The sequence below is a fragment of the Populus trichocarpa genome, chromosome 10 (genome assembly GCF_000002775.5).
Source record: "Populus trichocarpa isolate Nisqually-1 chromosome 10, P.trichocarpa_v4.1, whole genome shotgun sequence".
NCBI lineage: Eukaryota > Viridiplantae > Streptophyta > Magnoliopsida > Malpighiales > Salicaceae > Populus > Populus trichocarpa.
This window is the reverse complement of record NC_037294.2, coordinates 18,402,362-18,423,261: the sequence shown is the minus strand read 5'-3', so window position 1 is coordinate 18,423,261 and position 20,900 is coordinate 18,402,362. Positions and strand designations below refer to the sequence as shown.

The window sequence follows — 20,900 nt, the reverse complement described above, 5'->3', positions numbered from 1 at the left end:
AATTACGTAGTTCTTCCATACATTTCAAGCTATTATTGGGTGACTCTGGGTTTTATATTCCTGTCGTAACTCCTGAAGTGCTCTAAAGAATGTAGTTACTATCATATCTGTAGTGTCTTGTATTATGTGTTCTGAATGCCAAGATTGCCAGGACTCGTGCGTGGCAAGAAGGTTGAGAATGTCGAATTTCCAAGCCGTGAAACATTAGATCTCAATGGAAAACAAAGGCTTAGATTGCTGAAAGGAATTGGTGGTTTATCCATTTCATGATTTTTTTAGCTCAATACACCAGACTGGGCTTGGTGTGCATCTAGTTTCTCATGGCTAAGCAAGGAGCTTCAATAATTATTATTTTTCTTGTGTAAATCCTTCTGTTACTGCCTCGAAACACCTAAATCAGCTTGTGATAAATCAGTTATCTTTCGCAACAAAAGAAAATCGCACGTCAGAATGCAAGAATACATGCTTCACCTAAATTTTGATCAATGATGTTTTGCATTTAGTTGAGATAAATTACCAGAATTTATAATTTTGTTTGAATTATAGTAAATTAGCATTTAGTTGTTGCAATTAGGTAGATTTCATGCAATTGAACATGAATTATATGAAATTTTAATTAATTATGCTTTAATTATTTACGAGTTAATAGTTAGTAAGGTTTAAACCTTACTTAAGTTAGAGATTAGATAGGGTTTTACATATATTGTAGGTATTATTTAAAATTTTAATTTTAAAATTTCAATTAAAGTTATTTGTGATTTAATAAATATTACGGTTTAAACACAATATCTATCAAATAAATCATGGTTTCTAACCGTGATTTATTTTAACCAACTTACCAAAAAAAAAGTGATTTATTTTAACCTTGACAAGTATATAATTTTCCTATTTCATGAATACTTTTTACATCTATGATATTTTAACAATTCTTTTAATCTTATGCGCTACTAATAAACGAAAATACCCTTTGTTCAAGTTATCCTTCGATGCATACAAGAAATTTTTACAGATCGAGGAGTGATTGACTTTTCTTTTGTTTTCCTTGAGAATGTATCCAGGAAATTTCTCCTTTAAAGTTGAAAAGGACATGAATGCTGGCTTCGATTCAAACCATGATAAGACGGGTGAGTCCCACATCTTTCACCTCTGCCTTTCTTGGTCTCTCAGCAATGGAAAATTTACGCAAGGTGTCGAGTTGTGTAGCCAGAACCGCCCATGAGCTTTATTCTCAACCATACATTATTTTCCATCATCCTGAAATTGAAGTTTCTGCTCTCCTTCCTTTGTTATTATACAATAATAATTTGGCCGACCACAGACGTTACTGATGCTTCCACTTTTTGGATATTATTTGTTGAAAAGACGTAACACCACAAAAATCCACCGAAGAGATCCTTCTTGCCCCTTGCATCATTGCATGCATTATCTGTATTTGGGCTAATTTGTTGGGCCTGAGTCTATTGCCGGCCTGCCAGATCATGTGAAGAAAATCTGCATGGATGCTCACCTTCTTAAAGAGATCCATCGCCGAATGGAATTTCCTTCCGAGGAAAAATCACCAAGCCGCTTCTCTCAAGAGTCAAGAGAACGATCGATCACGGGACAAATAAGGAAGTTAAAAACCGAGCCTAGCAAAATTTTAATAAATGAAACAATTTCTTTATTGTGTAAGTCACGGTGCCTGCCATCAGGGTCCGAATACCTTTCTAGTCCAAGACTTTTCATTTCGTTTTTTCAAGTATTTAATTCTGGATAATCAACATTTTATGTAAGATTAAAATTGAATAGATATATGATCAGGTATATACAATTTAATCGTTTTATTGTGAGTTTTCTTTCATATTACTATCTAGATTCAAACTCATCAAGAGACAGTGAAACAATAAGTTTTTTTTTTTTTTTTGTAGATACATTCGGATGCTGATGATTTCTCATATCTAATTATAAAAGGTTTTGTTCTTAAAAATAAAAAAATTAGTCTAAAAATACCTTAATTTTTTTAAAATTATTCGCCACCTGAGAAAACATCTAAAGAGTAACAAGACAACTTAGTTTCATAGCAATCATAAATGAAGTAAAAAATTTTAAAGAAATTGTTTTTGACTGCAGAAGAAAGTCTCTCCAAATAAATCTCAAATGGACAAAAGCAAATTTATTTGGGCCAAAATGCTCGAACTCACTTTCCTAATCCATCAAAATGCTTCCAAACATTCCATTAGGTGCCTCTTTCAAGCCCACCTAACCCAAATTCGCTGAATTTTGTCAGAGATACTGTGTGTTTATTACGAAGTGAACAGATTTTCTTAGCTCGACATCTAGCACATAACTAGTATTTAACTCGTGGTTTACTTAAATTTTTATTTAAAAAAAAAGATATATATGTTATTTTATGTGTTTTTTACATAAAAAATTAAAATATAAATTAAAATTTTTATTAAAATATTAAATAAATCATTAATCATCTATTTAAATAAATAGAAAAAAAATATCAATAATAACTTAAAGATAAATTTAAAACATTAAGAGATAGATGTAGATCAAGATGTTCAATCCTGTAAAATAAAACATTTACCCAGTTATATTTATTGAATTAATTTATTAAAATTAATAAAAAATAATAGAAATAGAAACACAGACGAAATAAATTAAATAAAAATATATTTTATGTAGGACCAAACATATTGCAAATATTATATAAAAATAAATTTAATTTTTACTAAAAAATAGATGATCAAAATAATATCTTCAAAAACAACACAAACAATTTTTTTTTTAAAAAAAAAACTACTAAAAAAAGTCTGCAAAACCCATGATATAGGTAATTGGATTGAGGCAAACCGGCTGAAAAGAAATTGAAGATAATCACAAAATCATTCTAAAAATAAAATAAAATAATATGGAATGATAACATTGTTCCCAATAGGCGTAGCGTGGTGGCAAAGGGCTTGAGATCTGCACAGCAGGTCTCGAGTTCGAGTCAGGACGTGCACCTCTTATAAGAGCCTGGGACAGCCGGTGTTTTACTCACTCACCTGAGCCCACAAAGTGTGCTTTCCGGGGGGTGGAGTTTCCTCGAATCCAAAAAAAAAAAATGATAATATCATAGAAGAAAATGAACAAAAAAAAGGATGTGAAACCGCATTATTTTTTTAAAACCATAACTTAGGTCATTAAATCAGAAGCACTATAAATAAAAAAAATCATGAAATCCAATTCTTAACAACAACATAAAGATCTAAAAATTAATTATTTAGTATTAGATGGCGTCTCATGTGCCGTCCAAATGGGTCGGACACCACCTACTCGATGGAGCATAATGAACATGCTCCAACATTTTTTTGAATAAAAAATTAATTATTTAGTATAAAAATACCAAATCATCCCTATGCTTATGAAAATTTAAAAAAAAATGTAAAAATTAGAAAACTGAATATTTTTCGACGGGCCATCACGAGCAGAACTGAGTAGATATTGGAAACGTGTCTGATGCATGTTTTATGTAGGTCTAGGCTGAAACTATCTCGAAGTAAGCGGATATGATTAAGCCTTTGGAGTCATTGAACTGAAACAAATAATTGTGTGCTGTATGTTCAATTGGTAAATTACTTTGTTTCAGAAGCAGCTGTGGAACTGAAATACCTGCAAGACAAGACCAAAAAAAAAAAAAAACTCAATTTGCATCTAGATCTCTCAATTTGCCTGAAGTTTTCATTTTATTAACCCACGCATACATAATTCATTGTCGCATTAATGTTTTCTTTTGCATTGCCAATCTTGTTTAAGGTTTCTTCCTTAAAATAAATATGATCCTGTGTGCAGTAGCATAGGATTTAACCGAGCACAGTTTGAATTACCACCCATCAAAAGAAGAATGGATGGCTCTTGCACTTGAGGTATTGGCCTAGCGGTGGAAGAGATTTATTCCTTTTCTCTGCATCCGGATTCGAACTTCTTTGTGCACGCCTGTCACCTCCGGGATGCCTTATATGCTCACTGGGTTTGCAGTATGTTTAGTGGATCATGGGATTAGTCGTGGTGCGCGCAAGCTGGCCCGAACATCCACGCAAATTAAAAATAAAATAAAATGGATGGCTCTTTGTGGGTGGGATTAAGCCTGAAAACGTCAGTGAAGCTCTTTCTATCCTCAAACCCACGGTGTTGTTAGTAGTGGTGTTTGTGGCTGTATGACATTAATTAGGATCAATCATGAATAGTGTCGTTTATGGATGCTGTACGTTCTGTACTGTATTGATTGGTCATGAGGAAAAAGAATTCGTTCCTGATTGCCTGACTTGAAATCTGATGTGCATTGAGCCATTATTACTATGAGATCCATGGAGTTCATTTATTTGAGGTGAACGGTGTGAATGTGGCATAGGTCAGTCCGAGGCTGAAATCCACGCTTTTGAGAGGCAGCTCGAAGTGTATTTTCTGCATATTTTGTGGTAAGATTTTTTTTCCCTTGGTATTATTAACTCGCGCCTATGTTTCCAGCACAAACAAATTTTCTTGAGACTTTTTTTCTACTTCCAACTCCTGACGCGGATTGAAGACACAATAAGAGGATTTACCACTGTTTTTTCATCTTGAAATTATAAAAGACTCATCTTCTACCAATTCTATAAATAGAATGTAATTTTGGTTGAACCAATGACTAGCAACTAACAAGAAATCACTCCCGCAAAAAAATTGTCAGAATCTTCAATATTCATCAAAAGAAAAAGGTGATTTTGCCGCCTCCGACACCCCCCCCTAATGTTTTGTTCATGTGGCAGAATATATTTCGTTCCAATGAGGTGTCAAGGATTAGGAGGATACTTGATGATTCTGTTAACTGAAGTGGAGCCCGACCTCCATTTTTTTTTTATCCATCTCAATATCAGAAATTCCTTGAATCCTGAGTTGGTGGTTAGTGCATAATGGAACAAGGAGCATGTCTGGGAGTGAATCTATTTATATGCCATAAAACTTCTTATATATATATATATATTTGATGAATTATGGCGAGAGAGAGGGAGGCAACAAGCCAAAAGATGTAGATTTTCTATCACAATACATCATATAGTAGTAAACTTTCCGTGTCCATGTTGCAGCATAACTGGCTGAGATTAACCATCCGCGACACCTATTATCAAATAAGAAAGAGAAAAAAATGCGGGGGAGAATGGCTGTCCCCAGTGACTGAAGACAATGTCGACAAATTGTCAGAAGTTAAAATGAATGGTTCACAAAGAATCTTGGCTTGGTTGGCTTCACCTTGATGCCTAGAAACATTTGGCTTCTTCACTCTGTTTTCTCTGGTCCATAGAGCTTGGGATCTGTTTGATAATATAAAACATCCCCAGCGTCACTAACATAGTGATCTTGTTTCATGCTTCTTATAAGTGTTCCCAGCAAGTAAAACGGAAGAGGTCCAGATTTCTTTGGTTCTCGGTAGTACTTCCCGAGTACAGGCTTAGCTGCTTCTGTCTGTAAGATCAAAATGAACAATCATTACTAGATCCAGAAGAAAGTGGACCACTTAAACAAACACAATAACAATTAGGGTGCAAAGTATAATTTCACTTACTGCTTCGATTAAGTGGTAGTGGGGGATTTGAGGGAAGAGATGATGAATCACATGGGTCCCGATATCATGGTGGATGTTGTTAATCCATCCATAGTCACGGTCAAGGGTTGTAAGGCCTCCTCTCAGATAGCTCCATTCCTATTGACAGCCAGAAAGTATAGACTATAGATATTAGTTTAGGAAATTTAACACCACTAACTTTCATATCTAGTGGAAAAAATAGACAATTTGGTAGGAGAAGAAAAATGACTGGTGAATATTGACAAGAAATGTAAGAACAAGGCTAAGGAGATTCATCTTCCAACCTTTCCACGATACCAAGGAAGTTTCTCATCATGTCCATGGTGATGCAAGTAAGTGACCAAGTCCAACCACATGACAAAAATCTGCATTTATAAGCAAATTCGATCGTATGAATATAGGCACTAAAGAATAATTGAGTTGTAGAAATTATAAAAAATGGTAAAGAGATAGGTAAACCAAGAACTAAACCTACCCAATAGGGAATGCCATAGAGTTTAAGCATTTGGACAGGACCCATTACAAAGGATAAACAAGCAACCAATGCTGCCATTGCAGTCCAGCAGGCAGTTGAGGTAATAACATCTTTCCTCTCATTTGGGGCAAACAAATCACTGTCTGGATGGAAATGAGAGCCCTTCTTTCCTGGACTTCTACTCCACTGTAAGGTCATTGAAACCCGTATTATGTAACAGTTATCAGTCTATCAAAAACTCTCCTAAGGTTAATCTTTAGATTTGGTTAACTAAGATGCTAAAGGCTTACCAGATAAACAGGGTAAGCAAGCATAGGGAAAGGCAAAGTGAATCTCAATGTTCTTGTGACATTATCCAAACTCTTGTATATTTTCTCAGGCAACTGCAATAACAAAGAGTATACATCAATGAGTTCCAAGTCTGAAAGCAGAGAAACCAGATTGCTTGAAACAAAGAGGTCACTGTTCACAAAAACTCACTGGTTGCCACGATTCATCATTCTCAACATGTCCATGGTTTTGATGATGGGTTCTGTGGCTAATTCTCCTGTAGTGATCATCAAAGTTGCAAGCATATCAGACGGTATGAAATAGATAAATTCCATTAAAAACTAAACAGGACACTGAAATACTTGGAATTTAGCAGGATTGCAGGAACTAACCATCCATGATAAGGAACCAGGATTGAAGAATGAAGGAGATGACCCACTACACTATTCAGCTTTGGATTATTTGAGAAGCTCCCATGACCACTGCATATTTATAACGAAACACCATCCACATTAGAAACATAAAGCAAATGCAGAACTAAAGCAAAGCTGCAGATCTTTAATGTTCAGGAAAGAATTGGCCATAAAGTTCTATACTGAAAGCAAATTAAAACGGAAAATAAAAATTCAAATTCAAGAAACAGAAAAAACATGAATTTACCAATCATGGCCAAGAACAAAGAGAGCCCAGAACATGGTCCCCTGAGCAAACCAGTAAAGAGGCCAAACAACCCAATTGTTGAAGTAAGCAGCAACAACAGCCAATCCACAAACCACAGCAACATCTCTCACGACATAGCTCATAGATCTCCATGGATTTTTAACCCAACAATGCTTTGGTATAGCAGCTCTTATATCAGCTAATTTGAAAGGTGGTGGAGCACCAGGGTCGAAAAATTCACCTTCATGTTCATTAACACCCTTAACGCTCTCTCTTTCTTTATCTTCCTCCTCAATTACTGGAGCACTAACCGGAATAGCAACATTCAATGCCCAGTTTCTCTGTCTAGACCAACTAGAGACCTTGAAAGAAGAACCAAGATTGTAACTTTTGGAGACTGGCGGTTGTCTAATCTTTAAAAGATTGGTAGTTTTTGATGTTAAGCCAGTTCGGCTTTGATGGTAAACTCTAGGAAGGGGTCTTAGGCCACATTCTGATAAAACCCAGCTAGCCATTGAAGACCCAGAAGCAAAGAAGGCAAGTATATCCAATTCTTGCTATCTCAGTTCATACAAGAACATAAAATGAATGGAAGCCTAGTGAAAAGAAAAGGTACAAAATTTGCAAAGTTGATGAAGAGATAACAAAAGGGCTTCTCTCCTCCACTGCCAGCTATAAAAATCTAAACTTGTGCTGCTTGTAGCTTGTCCTCTCGTTTAAATGCGTCCATGTATATATACACACGCACCTGTGCGGGGGTTTACTGTTTAAGGTATTATTTTATATTAAATAGAAGTTATTTTTAATGTATTTTTTCTCATAAATATATAAAAATAATAATTTTTATTTTTTAAAATTTATTTTAAACATTATCATAGGTATTCAATAATCTAAAAATATAAAAAATAAATAATTTTAAGCCAAAAAAATATAAAAATTTCATAAAATACAGTTTCTACCGTAAAAAAACAAAAAGTTAAAAAACTTGGTTAAATGGATTTTTATTAAACGATGGACAGTCTTTTTTTTAAAAAAATTCTTGCATAAATATAACTTCTGTCATAAAAATTATTTACAAATCTCATTTTTATATGAAAAATGAAAATACGATAATTCCTCCAATCATAGATCCTGTAGTGTAATTGTGGCTGCCACTCAGGGGCTTCTGAAACAGTGGGGTGGCGTGTGAGAACAAAACTTCAATATTGACCCGCTGTGGTCTTCTTTTATTTTTGTGGACAATGGAGAATGACATGTGCGAAAGGAGAAAGTAGACTGACGTGGTCAAATCTGGAATGTTGATAGTATATAGTTACCTTTGTCAAGGTCGTCATCTTATGGAGTCAAAATCATTTATTCTCATTTTCACTAGCTTTTCAACATAAATGAACTCTCTTTGATGTTTCGTTTTCTCATGTGCTTCACGCAACGGCTATTTTCTGGCACATGGACGGCAACAAACAACCGGCCACTATTCGATTAGAAAGTTTTTCTTGATGACTTTTGTGTGTTCATTAGATTTTTCAGTTTGTTCCAGTTTTTCCGACCAATTTAGGTCAAATAAATTGTTCGTGCGTCTTAGGTATTAGGTAATGAAAGCTGGTAAGAGCAAAGAGAAGATTTCAAAATTTCAATCAACTCAAGCAAGGAATTATTCATATTCAAATCTTTTATTGTTTTACCAATTCCTCATCTACGTCATGAGTGCGAACATTAAATCTTTTATTGCAATAGAAATTATTTTCAGTAATTTCATCACTGCGCATACAATAGCTTCTTAGTTTTACACTTCCAAAGGATTGATTTAGGTTGACAAAAGGGGGGAAAATCATTTAAACTTCCTAGAGAGACGGTATGCCATAGTGTTAATTCAATTTATAAGGATATCCTAAATCTTGATTTTAAGAAAAATAAAGCACGCAGGATGCATAGATATGGAAGGCATAAGATATTATACTAGATGTATGATCAGCCAATGCATTGTATTTTTTTTTCCTTTTTTTTTCATCAAAGAAAAAAATCGCTTAGATATGGATTCATTTTAACAAGGGTACCGACCACCCTTTAAAATAATACACTACTATATCTTTCCGACCAATGAGTTTGCCCCCACAATTCAATTTTCAGCAAGCCATACAAAGGTGCTCTAAAGTGCACCAGCACCACTCAGGAAATTAATCGATACTCGGGGAAAACGTGGACACATAATGGTCAAAGAGGGCCCAGACTGTGCCCAAATGTCAACGGTTAATAATATAATAATATCCTTTTTTATAAACTGCTCATTCATGCAGATGAAAATAACATTCGGTGTGAAAAAGGAAAAAAGAAATAACAAGATGCAGATGAGTTGCTTTGACTACTCAGAATATACACGAACGGATATACACGACAAAGTACCAGTCATCAAGATATGCAAAGAAGAAAACTGGTGTACTGATGGTACCATCCGAAAACTTTAATGGATCGTTAAGGATATGAAGCAATGGCTACCTCATTGTCAACGGTGGGCTTTCTGGGAAGCCAGACGAATAACGTATCAAACCACCACTTGGTGGCAACAGATGATCAAATGTTCCACCATTTGCGTTTCTCCATTTGCTTGGCAAGTTCATTAGCCATTGATCCAAAGTTTTCAGCCCCACTCTGCAACTCGGCTGTACGCTCACTGAGCCTCTGTTATGAATAATATAAGCGTGAAGGAAAAAAAAGACTAGGTCAAAGCAAATCACTACAAGAATTTATCCAAGGTGTATATTTACAATTAGAATGAGTGTTGATGGTGGTGATTTAATAAGTCTCCTTGGGCTTCTATCCGCAAGGTTCATGCCTGCTTTTAGGTTTCAGAATGCATGTTTCTAATTGTTTTGTTAAAGCCATTTCTGATGTAATTCTTTGAATGTCGTCAAAGCAAGAAATTAAACTTCGACATTAAGACCAAATATACCTTGAGTACAGTTATCTAATCAGAAATTTTAACTGTATTATCCACTCCTCAGAGTTGCACAATTTGATGTGGGAAAAAAAGTTCCGTGTATTTAAGTTGGCTATGGTACCTCAAATCAATTTATTAACAATTCTCTTAACATTAAATGAGAGAATATCCAAAAATAAGCAAATGCTAGCCTCAATCATATGAATTTTTCAAGCATTTAGTTCAAATATGAGATACCATTAGATTGGGCTACGATCGCAGCCATTATCAGATGGTTCCCAAAAGGTGGGGCACTAATTAACTGTATTGCAGGTATCATTTTATTAGGTTAGGTGCAACATGGGCTAGAACAATTCATGGATGGTTCTTAAAGGGGAGGTCAAATTGTCAAGTCAAGTGGGGCCTAAATTGTTTATCCAAGTTTGGAGTTTGGTATATAATGACTTGCTTTCCAGATAACTTTATATCGAGGGCATAATTTCAAAATCTAGAGCCTTCAAGGCAACAAAAATTTCTTCCAGAAGACAGTTCATCCAACGAGTTCATAAAAGGGAACCAAAATTAAATCCATCACTACCTCAAGCTTCTCCTGGCGTTGTATGAGCTTATCCTTTGCACGTGCAGCTACAGCAGAGACATCCTAGAAACACAAACCACCATGTCAGAAAATATATAATCCACAAAACACCAGCATTTTAACCTTTCATGTTGAATTACCTCCTTCCTATATTTAGCCTTAATTTCATCAGCTGTTTTGAGCTTTGGCTGTGAATCAGTACTTGCACCTTCAAATAATCTTTCCCTTTCTGTTCCCCTATCTGCAGAGCAACAAAAAAGTGGTTAGCATGAATTAGCAAGTCTACCAAAGTAGAAGATTTGGGGTACCTTTAGTATCATTCTTGCTCATCATTTCAGATGAAGATGAGACAAATAGAGGTTCATCAATATCAATGTCATCTGCAGCAAACAGAAGCACAGTCAAGAAAAGGACCAGACAAGGAAATAGAGGAAGATTCTTGGAGCAGAGGGATACAGAACCTATACGAAGCTCCACAACTTTTTGGTCATCCACAAGGTCGATGGAAGGCTTTAAGAAAGGAGGGCTGGAAAATATGCCCTCTAAATGTGCAAAATTATTCTTACAAACTTCAAAAAGATCTACATCGTGCTCTGCCATGCTCCCTTGGAACCCCTTAACCAAACCACCTAAAATTCCAGAGGAAGCACCCTGTGACCACAGAAACTATTTACACAATACCAAAAAGTTTTGGGCGAAAAACAGAAAGCCTGAAATTGAACTTCAACCTGTGTTATCTTCTGATTGGGAGATAAACTGATAGTGGCATCAGCAGCAGCTGTAAGTAGTTTATCATGAAGGCTAGGCAACGACTCTGGGATCCTAGAATTACCAATTTTTTGTAAAATTATAAACTGTCTTTCCCATCAAAGTTCCAGGTCATAGGTAAAAAGATAAACAACACACCCACAAATAAGAGTGTGGAGAAGAGAGAGAGACCTGAAGTCATTTTCACAGGCCAAAAGAGATATAGCAGCAAATTCACACCCATTTACCTATAAAACAAAAAATTATCAATCCAAGTTAGATATCTACATGCCAAAACTTTAGTTGGTTTATGGGGCTTAAATATATATCAACATTTAACAGAAAGCGAGCTAAAGTTTATGTTCCATAGCTAAACATGCATCATTAATAAGTTCTAAATAAGTGAATTTTAAAGCAGTACAATAATCATGGCAAGGAAGTCAAAAGTAAGAATAGATGCAAGTCATATAGAATCAATAAGTAAAAACAGCAAACGAGTTTCTTGTACTGCCCCAAAATCTGCAAACATGAAATAGAGCAGCAGTATATAACACTTCCATCAACTTAAATATTTTCATATCATTCCCATCGTCTTAGTTATGCATCATTTATCACTTGATTGCTCAAGCCCACATTTCCTTACTCCTTATACCAGGAGCCTGCAGCCTATACAAGCACTAGCAATGATCTAGTCAATCTCAATGCTCCGTTGACTAAATCTCAACTTATCCCAAGTCCTTACACTATTCTGTCTTTATTATAGGCTGGAAGAATCTGTAATTTGTGGGGTTTATTATATTTCATTTTAAAAAACAAGATATCTTGCTTCATTTCAACTGTCACTCATCTCTTGTTGGGCCAGTATGAAACACGCGATCATGTCTAAGTTGGATGAAGACCTATTAAGTAAAATGGCCAATATATTAATATAATCAAAACATGAAATATGTCCAAGGCTAATCATTTAGTGCCTGCTTCTTAACCTGTCTTCCCTGCCTATTCAATCTGGTTGTAGCTTTTTTCACCAGTCATTTCAAGATCCATCTCAGTGCACTTAACTCATATACATCTCATTTTAAAACACCTAATATTCTTCTAAATTATATTTTAAGCAATTTTACAGTGGATTTTCCATGGTGCCAAAATTTATAGATCTCTCTCTCTCTCTAGACCAACTGTTGCCAAAATAAAAAGAGGAAAAGGGAGAAGAAGATGCCCTTCATTCCTGCATAATGTATCAGATAGGAAAAAAGTGCAGCATATCAGTAAGTTTCATGTAACTAGTCAATGAAATTTGCCTGTAAGATTTACCAAATCTTAGGTCCCATTTGGTATGACTTTTGCAAATTAATTTAGGTTATTTTTTCACTTTAGATTCAGAAGAAAAATCATAAATATGTTTGGTTAGAAATAATTTTTACCTTAATTAAAAAAAATGTTACATAATTGATTCCAAAATTTTCTTTAGTTGAAAAATAAGAATTTTAAGCTTCAAGTCATTTTTCACCCATCATACTTCCAAATCAAATTATTTGTCATGAGTTATTTACGAAAGATAACTTTTGAATTATGACTTTAAGTTAATTGCAAGATTTTCTTTCTTCAATTTTCAGAAGATGGTAAAAAAAAACTAAGCGATTCAGAAGATTGTAAATCAGAATCCATGTGCTGGAAATATAACATGATGAAAATAAATTCTGGTTCCAATAAAAAAAAAAAAAAAATCTAACCAGAATAATCTGCGCATTTTCAGATGAACATATTGTCTTCTCCATATTAGTCTTGAAGTTCCACCTTAGGATTGACATTAAAGAGCTTTCTCCAACCACTTCAAGATCTGGTAAAGATCTGCAAACATAAATTAGCTTCTATATGAAAACTGATTGCTTGAGATAAATGATTTACTAAGATTCATTGATGATCATTTTCCACTAAAAGTTACAGTTACCTGAGAAAGCAAATGAAAATTTGCAACATCAATTAAACAAGAGAACTATAATGAGTGCTTTACCTTATTTCAATCTCTCCAGTCTGATAGAGTAAAATGACCCCACAGTCTTTATCATCCTTCTTGAACTGTGTACTCCAACAGCATGGTTTCATGAGATTTACCTTTCGAATAGGATTAATGTCCACCTAAAATAAGAGAGTTTTACTAAATGGAAAGTGGAGGTACAGATGGTGAAACCAAAGACTGATGCAAAAAAAGGCACCTCATTCAAAGAGTACAAATCCAATGCATCCTCACAACAAAACAAAAGAAGAAAATTTTCGACTCTCTGCTTAAAATGGGAAGCTTTGGCAGAGGCCTCATGGTCAACTTTAAGTGGAGCACTTTCACTGCAAGCAACATCTGGGACAGGTTCACTTTTAGCTTCGCTTTTCTGAGATGAATTAGATACATGTTTTCCACTAGACATTTCGGAGATCAAGTCATCACCTTCTGCATGGAGAAAGTTTTCAGAAATCCATACAATTCGAAGGCAGCAATTAAATATATCCTCTGCCCAGTTGTCAAAAATACTTACCCATGATATACAGTGATGGTGAAGTCAGTTCCTTTTCAGATTTTATTGATTGGGAGCAGAGAATACCACCAGTGTTGCCATCTATGACAACAGTATGGGCATCTTTGGTCATAACAAACACTTCCAACCGTACATGATCTTCCATAGTTTTGGATTCAGTGTCCTCTCGATTATTTATTAAGTCACTAGAATCTGAAAACACTCTCACAGCCAGAGAAGTGATAGGTGAATTGGAGCCAGATAGACTGTCAGTAAGAAACAACACTGATGATGTACTAGTGTCGAGCAGTGCTACCTGAAACATCAAATTGAAACATCAACTCTTGAAACTAATTTGGTTGATAATTCAGCATTACCAATTAACAAAGAGAAAAAAAAAACTAAGTAAATGATTCCCACCTGGGAACAATGAAATCCCACAGCAAGTCTGGTTCCAAAATTTGCAAATTGCAGAGCATATATAGGAGAACTTAGGAAGGAAAATACAGCTGTACATTGAGGTCCATCCCCTTGGTCCAGAGTGTAGACTGCATAGATATTAAATGTTAAACTATAGACTAAAAAAGAAAAGGAACTTCAATCATAGTAGGCTGATACATAATGAAAGTAAGTAGCTTTGCTATCATTGAAAAAAAACAAAAACAAAAACAAAAACTAATAGGCTCTCCAATTTCTCCTGCATCAGTTGAACAATTATCACTTTTACTCATTAGACTACCCATTCAAACCAAAACCACCATCTGATAAAAAGACATAAAAGCTCAAACCACACCATATTTTTTAATGACTGACTGCATAACACATGTTTGTTGTAAGACCAGTTACCAAGTTAAAAAGTAAGAACAATAAAAAGAATCTTTATAAAATAAAAACTCTCTGTTTTAATCTTTAGAAAGAAAAAAACCATAATTATCCATGAATTCTTCAAATAATAAAACTGAACTTAAAATAGAAATATGTAGCAGGGGTGGCTCAATTTGTAATCAACCAAGCTGTGCTGACTGCTGATGGTTCTGATTAGATTAGCAAGAAGAATCAGTCTATCTTCCAATTATGAAACAACCCCCCCCCCCCCCCCCCCAATTTCAATCCTTGCTGAGAAATGTAAGACATTCTTAATAAGCTGTCCTATAAGTATTGTAAACTACATTATGGTGAAAATAGTTGGCCAAAGGTCAATACCTCAAGTCCATTCCTAGACAACTAGGAGAGTGTAGAATGCCTCTTTCATGTTATTGAAAGACAGCACTGTTTTTCCAATACAAGTTCTGTTACAAAAGATTGTCGAGGACAAAATAGAAACATGTTGGCATGACTATCAAGTGGAAGAGGACTATCAGGGAAATACTACTTGCTTACACTGTGAAGAGCTTATTTCAGAATGGAACTCTGAAACTTAAAGGTCAAACTACGAGTTTTAGAGTGACAAAATGTAACCACAGGCAATCTGCTATACAAAACAAATGCCAGCTACTTGTATCTTTTTAGATCCATCTAGAGTCATAAAACTAGCTTATCAATTATTATCTGATTGTTAGTAGTTCCTCAACCAAATTCTCAAACCCAAACATCTGAGAACTTTCTGCAATTTTTCTAAACTAAATTTGGAAACAAATAATTAGAGATATCTTTATACAGATAAAAAGTATACATAGGGCGATACCCTCTTTTTCAGTTCCTGTCACGAACTTCAAAGTCATCTCATCAGCACTCCGTACAAGCTTATATAGACAAACCTACATACTCTCCAAGAGAGAGAGAATCAGTAAAGCAATAAATCTCAGTAGTCATAACGAAGCACTAAAAACAAATCAACTCTTACCATACCACGCTCATTGCCAATAGCTAAACTTAAGGTATCTGAGCAAAACTCCAAAGCAGATACTGATGCATTAGCATCAGCATCAGCGACATTGATACCTTTGACCTGCGCATCATTCAAATTTTGGGCTATTGATCATTAATTTTAATTCAACAAGGGATGCCATGTTTATGGAATTTGAAAATGGAACTTACAAATTTGTGAAAGAACTAACCTCAGGTCCTAAAACATATATGAGCGCAAATGTTGGATATGTGGCATCCCATATTTTTACAGTTCCATCTTGGTAACCTGCCATATATAATCTCTCAACCTGATACTTTTCTGCATCTTGAAGTTGGCTGGGAACTCCACCAGTCAATGGCCAATTTGTACTTCTGGGACAATGTGTTGCTTGAAGTTTTCTAGAAGAAATTTCCTAATAAGAAGAAAGAAAATGAGAAAGAAAACATTTTATTTTATTTTTGGTGGCTGAAAAACAAGTTGGTCAAAGTTTTGCAGCTGAAACAACTCATTTGTCTCCTTGGTTGTTGGAAAGATTTATAGGAAAATGATTCTTGTGAAAACGATGTTGAAAAAAGAGCACAACTGGCATGTTTGGTTTCTAGAAAAGTTAGCATAAAGCAACTTTATGTTTTTCCCTATTAAAAGCAAGGTGAGATCTGAAGGAAACTAGAAACAATTTTTTCTTTTTTTTTTATAGGCAATGATGTTCTGGCAAGAATTTGAGCCAAGAGAACCTATAGTCCATGGTAGTTCAATGGGATTCCAATGAAACATTTCTTGTGGAAAAGTTTTTTATGGTTGGAACCATTTATATTCTCAATAGCCAAGTACACAAGTGAAGGAAAACCATAGAAGATTTTGAATTCCTTTTCCTGTCAAGCAAATGGAATCTATCTATAGCCTCTGGGCTGTGATTAAAAAGAAAGAACGAAAGAAAAACCTACAAAATACCTTAGAAAGAGCCTTTGAGAACTTCCCATCTCTAAAGACCAGACCAAGTTTTGCCAGAGTTAATTGTGGTTCAATAGTAGGTATGACCATAGGGTACTGTATAGAAGAAACATAATTCCTTTTCTCCAGCAGGGATATTGAGGAAGACAAGCCAGCATCGTTATAAAGATTCAGCTGTCCTGGATTCGTTAATATCAAAGTGCTAGAAGTTCCCATATCACCAACACTTGGTAAAAGAACCATATCAGCAAAAGAACCATTAAGAGTAAGATCAACACGCCCAGTGCATTTTAAACTTTCTATCCCAGAAGACCAATCAAGGCTCAAAATCTGTATAACATAGAGATGTGTTAATACAAAGTGGGCACCATCTAGACTTAAATATTGAAAAGAAAAACTGACAGATCAGTTTTTGATCTGATTAATGGATTTTAAGTCACTAAATTCTCGTGAACTCTAATATGGTATAATAATACATAAAAATCTAACATCCTAGCAAAAAAGGAGACTATCAAGTGCTAAGCCAATTTTAGCTTCTTTTTTAAAAGAGATATCTTTCAGTCAAAAAATAACCTTCCTCATCTCAGATGTCTTTAGGTATTAATGATATACTATGCAATTATTTTTTTCCTTTCTATGGAGAAAATAAATAAGCTCTTATCTCACTTCATTGATGAAATGTTTCTTAAATCCCCAGTTGGGTGAGATAGGGTATCATGATAGGTTTTCATCCATTGGTATGAGAAAACAAATATGAAAGAAAAAAACTAAACTGTAAGAAATTAATCCTAGTTAGAAAGCACACCGTTAGAGCTTCTTCAGATCCAATTGCATCACCACCATAGACAAATAGACGGCCACGACAGTCATTATGCGATCTGTGTGCAGACCAATGCAAAACAATGACAGGGAGTCTTCTGTCGCCTGTGGATAACAGCAGCTTAACAACATCATTTGACGATTTTGCAGCATGCATATCTTTAGCAGAAGTAGTACTTGATAGGTTCCACAACAATATATCTCCATCAACATAACCCACGGCAAGAACTGACCCATCAGTAGATGCCCAACAGAGGGCAGCTATCTCTTTCTCCAATGGCTGATAGTCTGATATATCATCAGAAAGCTCAGGTCCGGTGTCTTTGTGAGAATCAGCTGTTATTTTACATTTCAATTCAAGATCTTTATTCCCTTTAACTAGAACAACTTTATCTTCAGAGACATCCCAAATAATAATCAATCCATCCTCATATGCAATCAACACTCTGGAAAGAGACAGATTATTTGAAATGCGTGAGAACAACATAAAAGAATTAGGTGCATTATAATACACCTGTTCCCTTATTTTATATGGATCTAAAACTCGTATGGTTAGATACATGCACACAACTTCAAGAGAAAGAAAGATTAATTTAATCTAACGAAGCATACCCATCTCTTTCCATATTTGCAAGTGTCTGATTCTACATTTTCAGAAACATTTTCCGGTGCTAGTGTTGATAAAAGCACAAGCATAATTACTAAGTTACCAACCCTTACAGATGGTCCAGAGGCCAGTATCCAGTCCACATGCCTCTAGAAGCAGAGAATTATAATTTATGAATAGAAAAAAGTCAGCTGCTGGTGCATAGTAGATAAATCATAACCACCAACTCAACATATTGAGATGCATGAGAAGAAAACCAATATTGTTTTAAGAAAAAAAAGAAAGAAAAAACATGAGGGAGGAAACTTAAGCAAATCTTGTCTTACTTGTTTCCTTGAGAAGAAGGTTGGGGTAGAACTCCTACAACAGAGCGATTTTTAGGTGATGACATCCCAGATGCATCTGCAAAATGAAGCAAACGTTTGGCACCACATGGTAGCACAGAAATAAATAGGTGAAAGCACATAAAGTAAAGAGAGATGGAGACATAAGGGATGGGGGGGAGGTCAAGGCAAAAAAAAAATTAACACAACACCAGTCACTTTGCAACTGTGCTAAACCATAATCATCTACCCAAAAAGAAACTAAAACAAAAGGTGATCCTTCAACAAGGGATGGAGTAGCAGTACATAAAAAAAACTAATGCAAAAGAGGTTTGAAGAGAAAATGTTCACTTAAACCTTATCAAACCCAACTTAAAATGAAATCATTACCAGCTGCTACATCTGCAGGAACATGGTATGGCATTGGTACAAGTTTAACTTCTTCAGCATCATACTTTAACACATACACCATCCCGTACTCATCTCCAACATACATGTAACTTGAGCAAAAAATAACAGAGAATGCAGTTATGTTGGACTCCCATTGTAAAGAGGAAGCAATCCGTCTTTGCTCTAAATCCCAAACCTGCCAATATTGATAACCTGTTAATACACAAGCTATATGATTCCTAGTACGAGAGCAGATTTCAACATAAGCTTGCATAGCTACAGGAACCATACCTGAATCTCATTTTCATTTGACACGCTGACCAGGAAACCTTGATTTTGTAGAAACTGTCAAGAGATGCAAAAAATGATCGGACATTCTCTGACATTCGATAAATGAAATAAAAAGGATGGCAAATAGCTTTGTTGAAGCATATAAAAATCACCAGTTTCCAAAGATCAAAATATTCAAAAAGCTTACTGCAGGCAACACATCGTACAAATTTATTAATCATGCCCCTTTTATCATATTTGAATAACCAAATTACAAAATATGTAGAAACAAGTAATCAGCATGTACGAGAAAGAAATGTGGGGAGATTCTGATGAAGAAAAGGAAAAAAAATGTCAACACACATGTATATTCATGTGGTATTCTGTTAAGCTTTAAACAATCAAGTATGCATATGAACTGATATCATAAATTACCAAAGAAAAGAATTAGGAATGCATCAATCAAAATGAAACGACAGGGAGAGAAGAAGGGACAAAAAGGTGCAATTTACTCTCCACATTTGAACTTACAAACCTCCAAGTATTTAAAGGGTGATTGCTTTGGAGAGACAAGAAGCCCTTCAATGTTATTACCACCAATCACTTTTATTCTGCCATCCCTGCACCAATTAAAGAACCGGGGGTAAAAAATCAGTAAGAAACCTCGTATTGATTCCTTCTAATGCCTGCATTTTAACTTTTCCAGCTTCTCTGCCAATCACTCGATATTCAAAATACGGAAAATGCAAGACATTTCATTCAGTAAATCAAAACTGATAGTTCACAAAACAGCATCAAACATACTTATTTAATAGAAACTAGAACAATTAAGGTAATCGCGCTATACCAGATTGTTATGACTTCGAGGAAAAAAAATGGAGACTCACAGTGTTCCAATTGCTAAAAGGCTTTGAACGTGATCAAAAGCTAAAATAGAAGCAGTAGAAGGGATCCCATAGTGAAGAGCAATCCGTGGATTTATATCTTTAGGTGTCAATACTCCCTTTGACACATTATCCTGCACCTGATTAAATTAGCATGCATAAACCGAGTCGTTAATTCCAATAATTAGCACTTATCCAATAAACTAAGTAGCTTAAAAATTGAATTTGCGCACGAATTCCTATGATTATATGGATGACATTTCCTTTGATTAATTTGCTATATCAGAGCAGAATTTTGTTTCGCAACCGGATTTATTGTAAAAGTAAAAAAGAAATCAGTACCTCCGCGGGTGGTGGTGGTGGTGGTGGTTGTGGTTGTGGTTGTGGTTGTGGTTGTGGTTGCGGTTGCGCTGGTGGTTGTTGCTGAGGTGGTGGTGGTTGTTGTTGTGAGGTGTTTCTTTGAAAGAGTTTGGAAAACATGGTGGATCGACGAGGGAGGTGTTCTCTCTTCGTTTCGAATTCAAATTATCATGTACTAATATGACGATCAGAAGATTTTCATCGGTTTTTTTTTCCCCTGCTACGATGAACGGTCACACGGAGCCGATGACTGGTTGGTCTGTTTACTTCTTTCTTAGGCGAATTTTTGCCTCGTAGGAAAATGGAGGCCCACAGCTAAATGGCCTGATCCAGTGGTTAATTTGATAATTTCTCCGTGGTTCCCATTTTGTCCTACATGGCATACATTATTTCGGAATTTTGCAAAAAAAAAGTGGACATCACAGCATAATCTTACTACAACTGATGAAAGTAGGTTTTTCTTATTTATTAAGATTGATGAGAGTAATTGATCGAAGACGGGTTGTAGCTCATCTGGATATGTCTAACTAATTGTATATGGCAGTGCTGGATGTCACTGGAAAAAACAAGAACAATATTATTTTAATTTTAAAAGATATACTTCATCTAGTTCTAAGTTTATTTTTTAGAGATCACCAATTCGAATTTTACAAATTTCAAGATCACTAGAGGCTTACATGATCATC

At 35.2% G+C, this 20,900-nt stretch overlaps 2 protein-coding genes across 5 annotated transcripts; both read right to left on the bottom strand.

The window, feature by feature from the left end:
- Positions 1–5,017: 5,017 nt before the first annotated feature.
- On the bottom strand, positions 5,018–7,716 carry LOC7490323 (omega-3 fatty acid desaturase, chloroplastic). Its single transcript, XM_002315118.4, has 8 exons — positions 6,996–7,716; positions 6,728–6,817; positions 6,546–6,612; positions 6,356–6,448; positions 6,066–6,251; positions 5,875–5,955; positions 5,570–5,707; positions 5,018–5,469 (listed from the first exon to the last, which is right to left on the bottom strand). Exons 1-8 carry the CDS (start codon positions 7,508–7,510, stop codon positions 5,284–5,286), a joined length of 1,356 nt encoding a protein of 451 aa, XP_002315154.4. The 5' UTR covers positions 7,511–7,716; the 3' UTR covers positions 5,018–5,283.
- Positions 7,717–9,242: 1,526 nt separating this feature from the next.
- Positions 9,243–20,531, bottom strand: LOC7474429 (uncharacterized). 4 transcript variants are annotated; one of them, XM_024610655.2, is made up of 23 exons: positions 20,197–20,529; positions 19,858–19,994; positions 19,506–19,590; positions 18,992–19,045; positions 18,701–18,896; positions 18,314–18,389; positions 17,367–17,826; positions 16,562–16,891; positions 15,819–16,022; positions 15,605–15,709; positions 15,434–15,518; positions 14,182–14,309; positions 13,783–14,077; positions 13,468–13,694; positions 13,266–13,390; positions 12,985–13,102; positions 11,447–11,502; positions 11,236–11,329; positions 10,969–11,158; positions 10,816–10,887; positions 10,648–10,748; positions 10,508–10,570; positions 9,243–9,671 (listed from the first exon to the last, which is right to left on the bottom strand). In XM_024610655.2, exons 1-23 carry the CDS (start codon positions 20,332–20,334, stop codon positions 9,564–9,566), a joined length of 3,447 nt encoding a protein of 1,148 aa, XP_024466423.2. In that variant the 5' UTR covers positions 20,335–20,529; the 3' UTR covers positions 9,243–9,563. The 4 variants fall into 4 exon arrangements, 3 of the variants coding, with proteins under 3 accessions (XP_024466423.2, XP_024466422.2, XP_024466424.2); XM_024610654.2 differs by having other exon boundaries at positions 13,468–13,697; positions 20,197–20,527; XM_024610656.2 differs by having other exon boundaries at positions 13,468–13,697; positions 15,446–15,518; positions 20,197–20,527.
- Between the last annotated feature and the right edge of the window lie 369 nt (positions 20,532–20,900).

Excerpts from the sequence above, each read along its gene's own strand:
- LOC7490323 (XM_002315118.4), bottom strand. The coding sequence starts at position 7,510 with ATGGCTAGCTGGGTTTTATCAGAATGTGGCCTAAGACCCCTTCCTAGA. Across the intron at positions 5,956-6,065 it reads TCTATGGCATTCCCTATTGG|ATTTTTGTCATGTGGTTGGA; the intron begins GTAGGTTTAGTT and ends TTATAAATGCAG. Across the intron at positions 5,708-5,874 it reads TTCCTTGGTATCGTGGAAAG|GAATGGAGCTATCTGAGAGG; the intron begins GTTGGAAGATGA and ends GGCTGTCAATAG.
- LOC7474429 (XM_024610654.2), bottom strand. The coding sequence starts at position 20,334 with ATGTTTTCCAAACTCTTTCAAAGAAACACCTCACAACAACAACCACCA. Across the intron at positions 14,310-15,433 it reads AAAAGAGGGTATCGCCCTAT|TCTACACTCTGGACCAAGGG; the intron begins GTATACTTTTTA and ends ATATCTATGCAG. Across the intron at positions 10,749-10,815 it reads GAGCAAGAATGATACTAAAG|ATAGGGGAACAGAAAGGGAA; the intron begins GTACCCCAAATC and ends GTTGCTCTGCAG.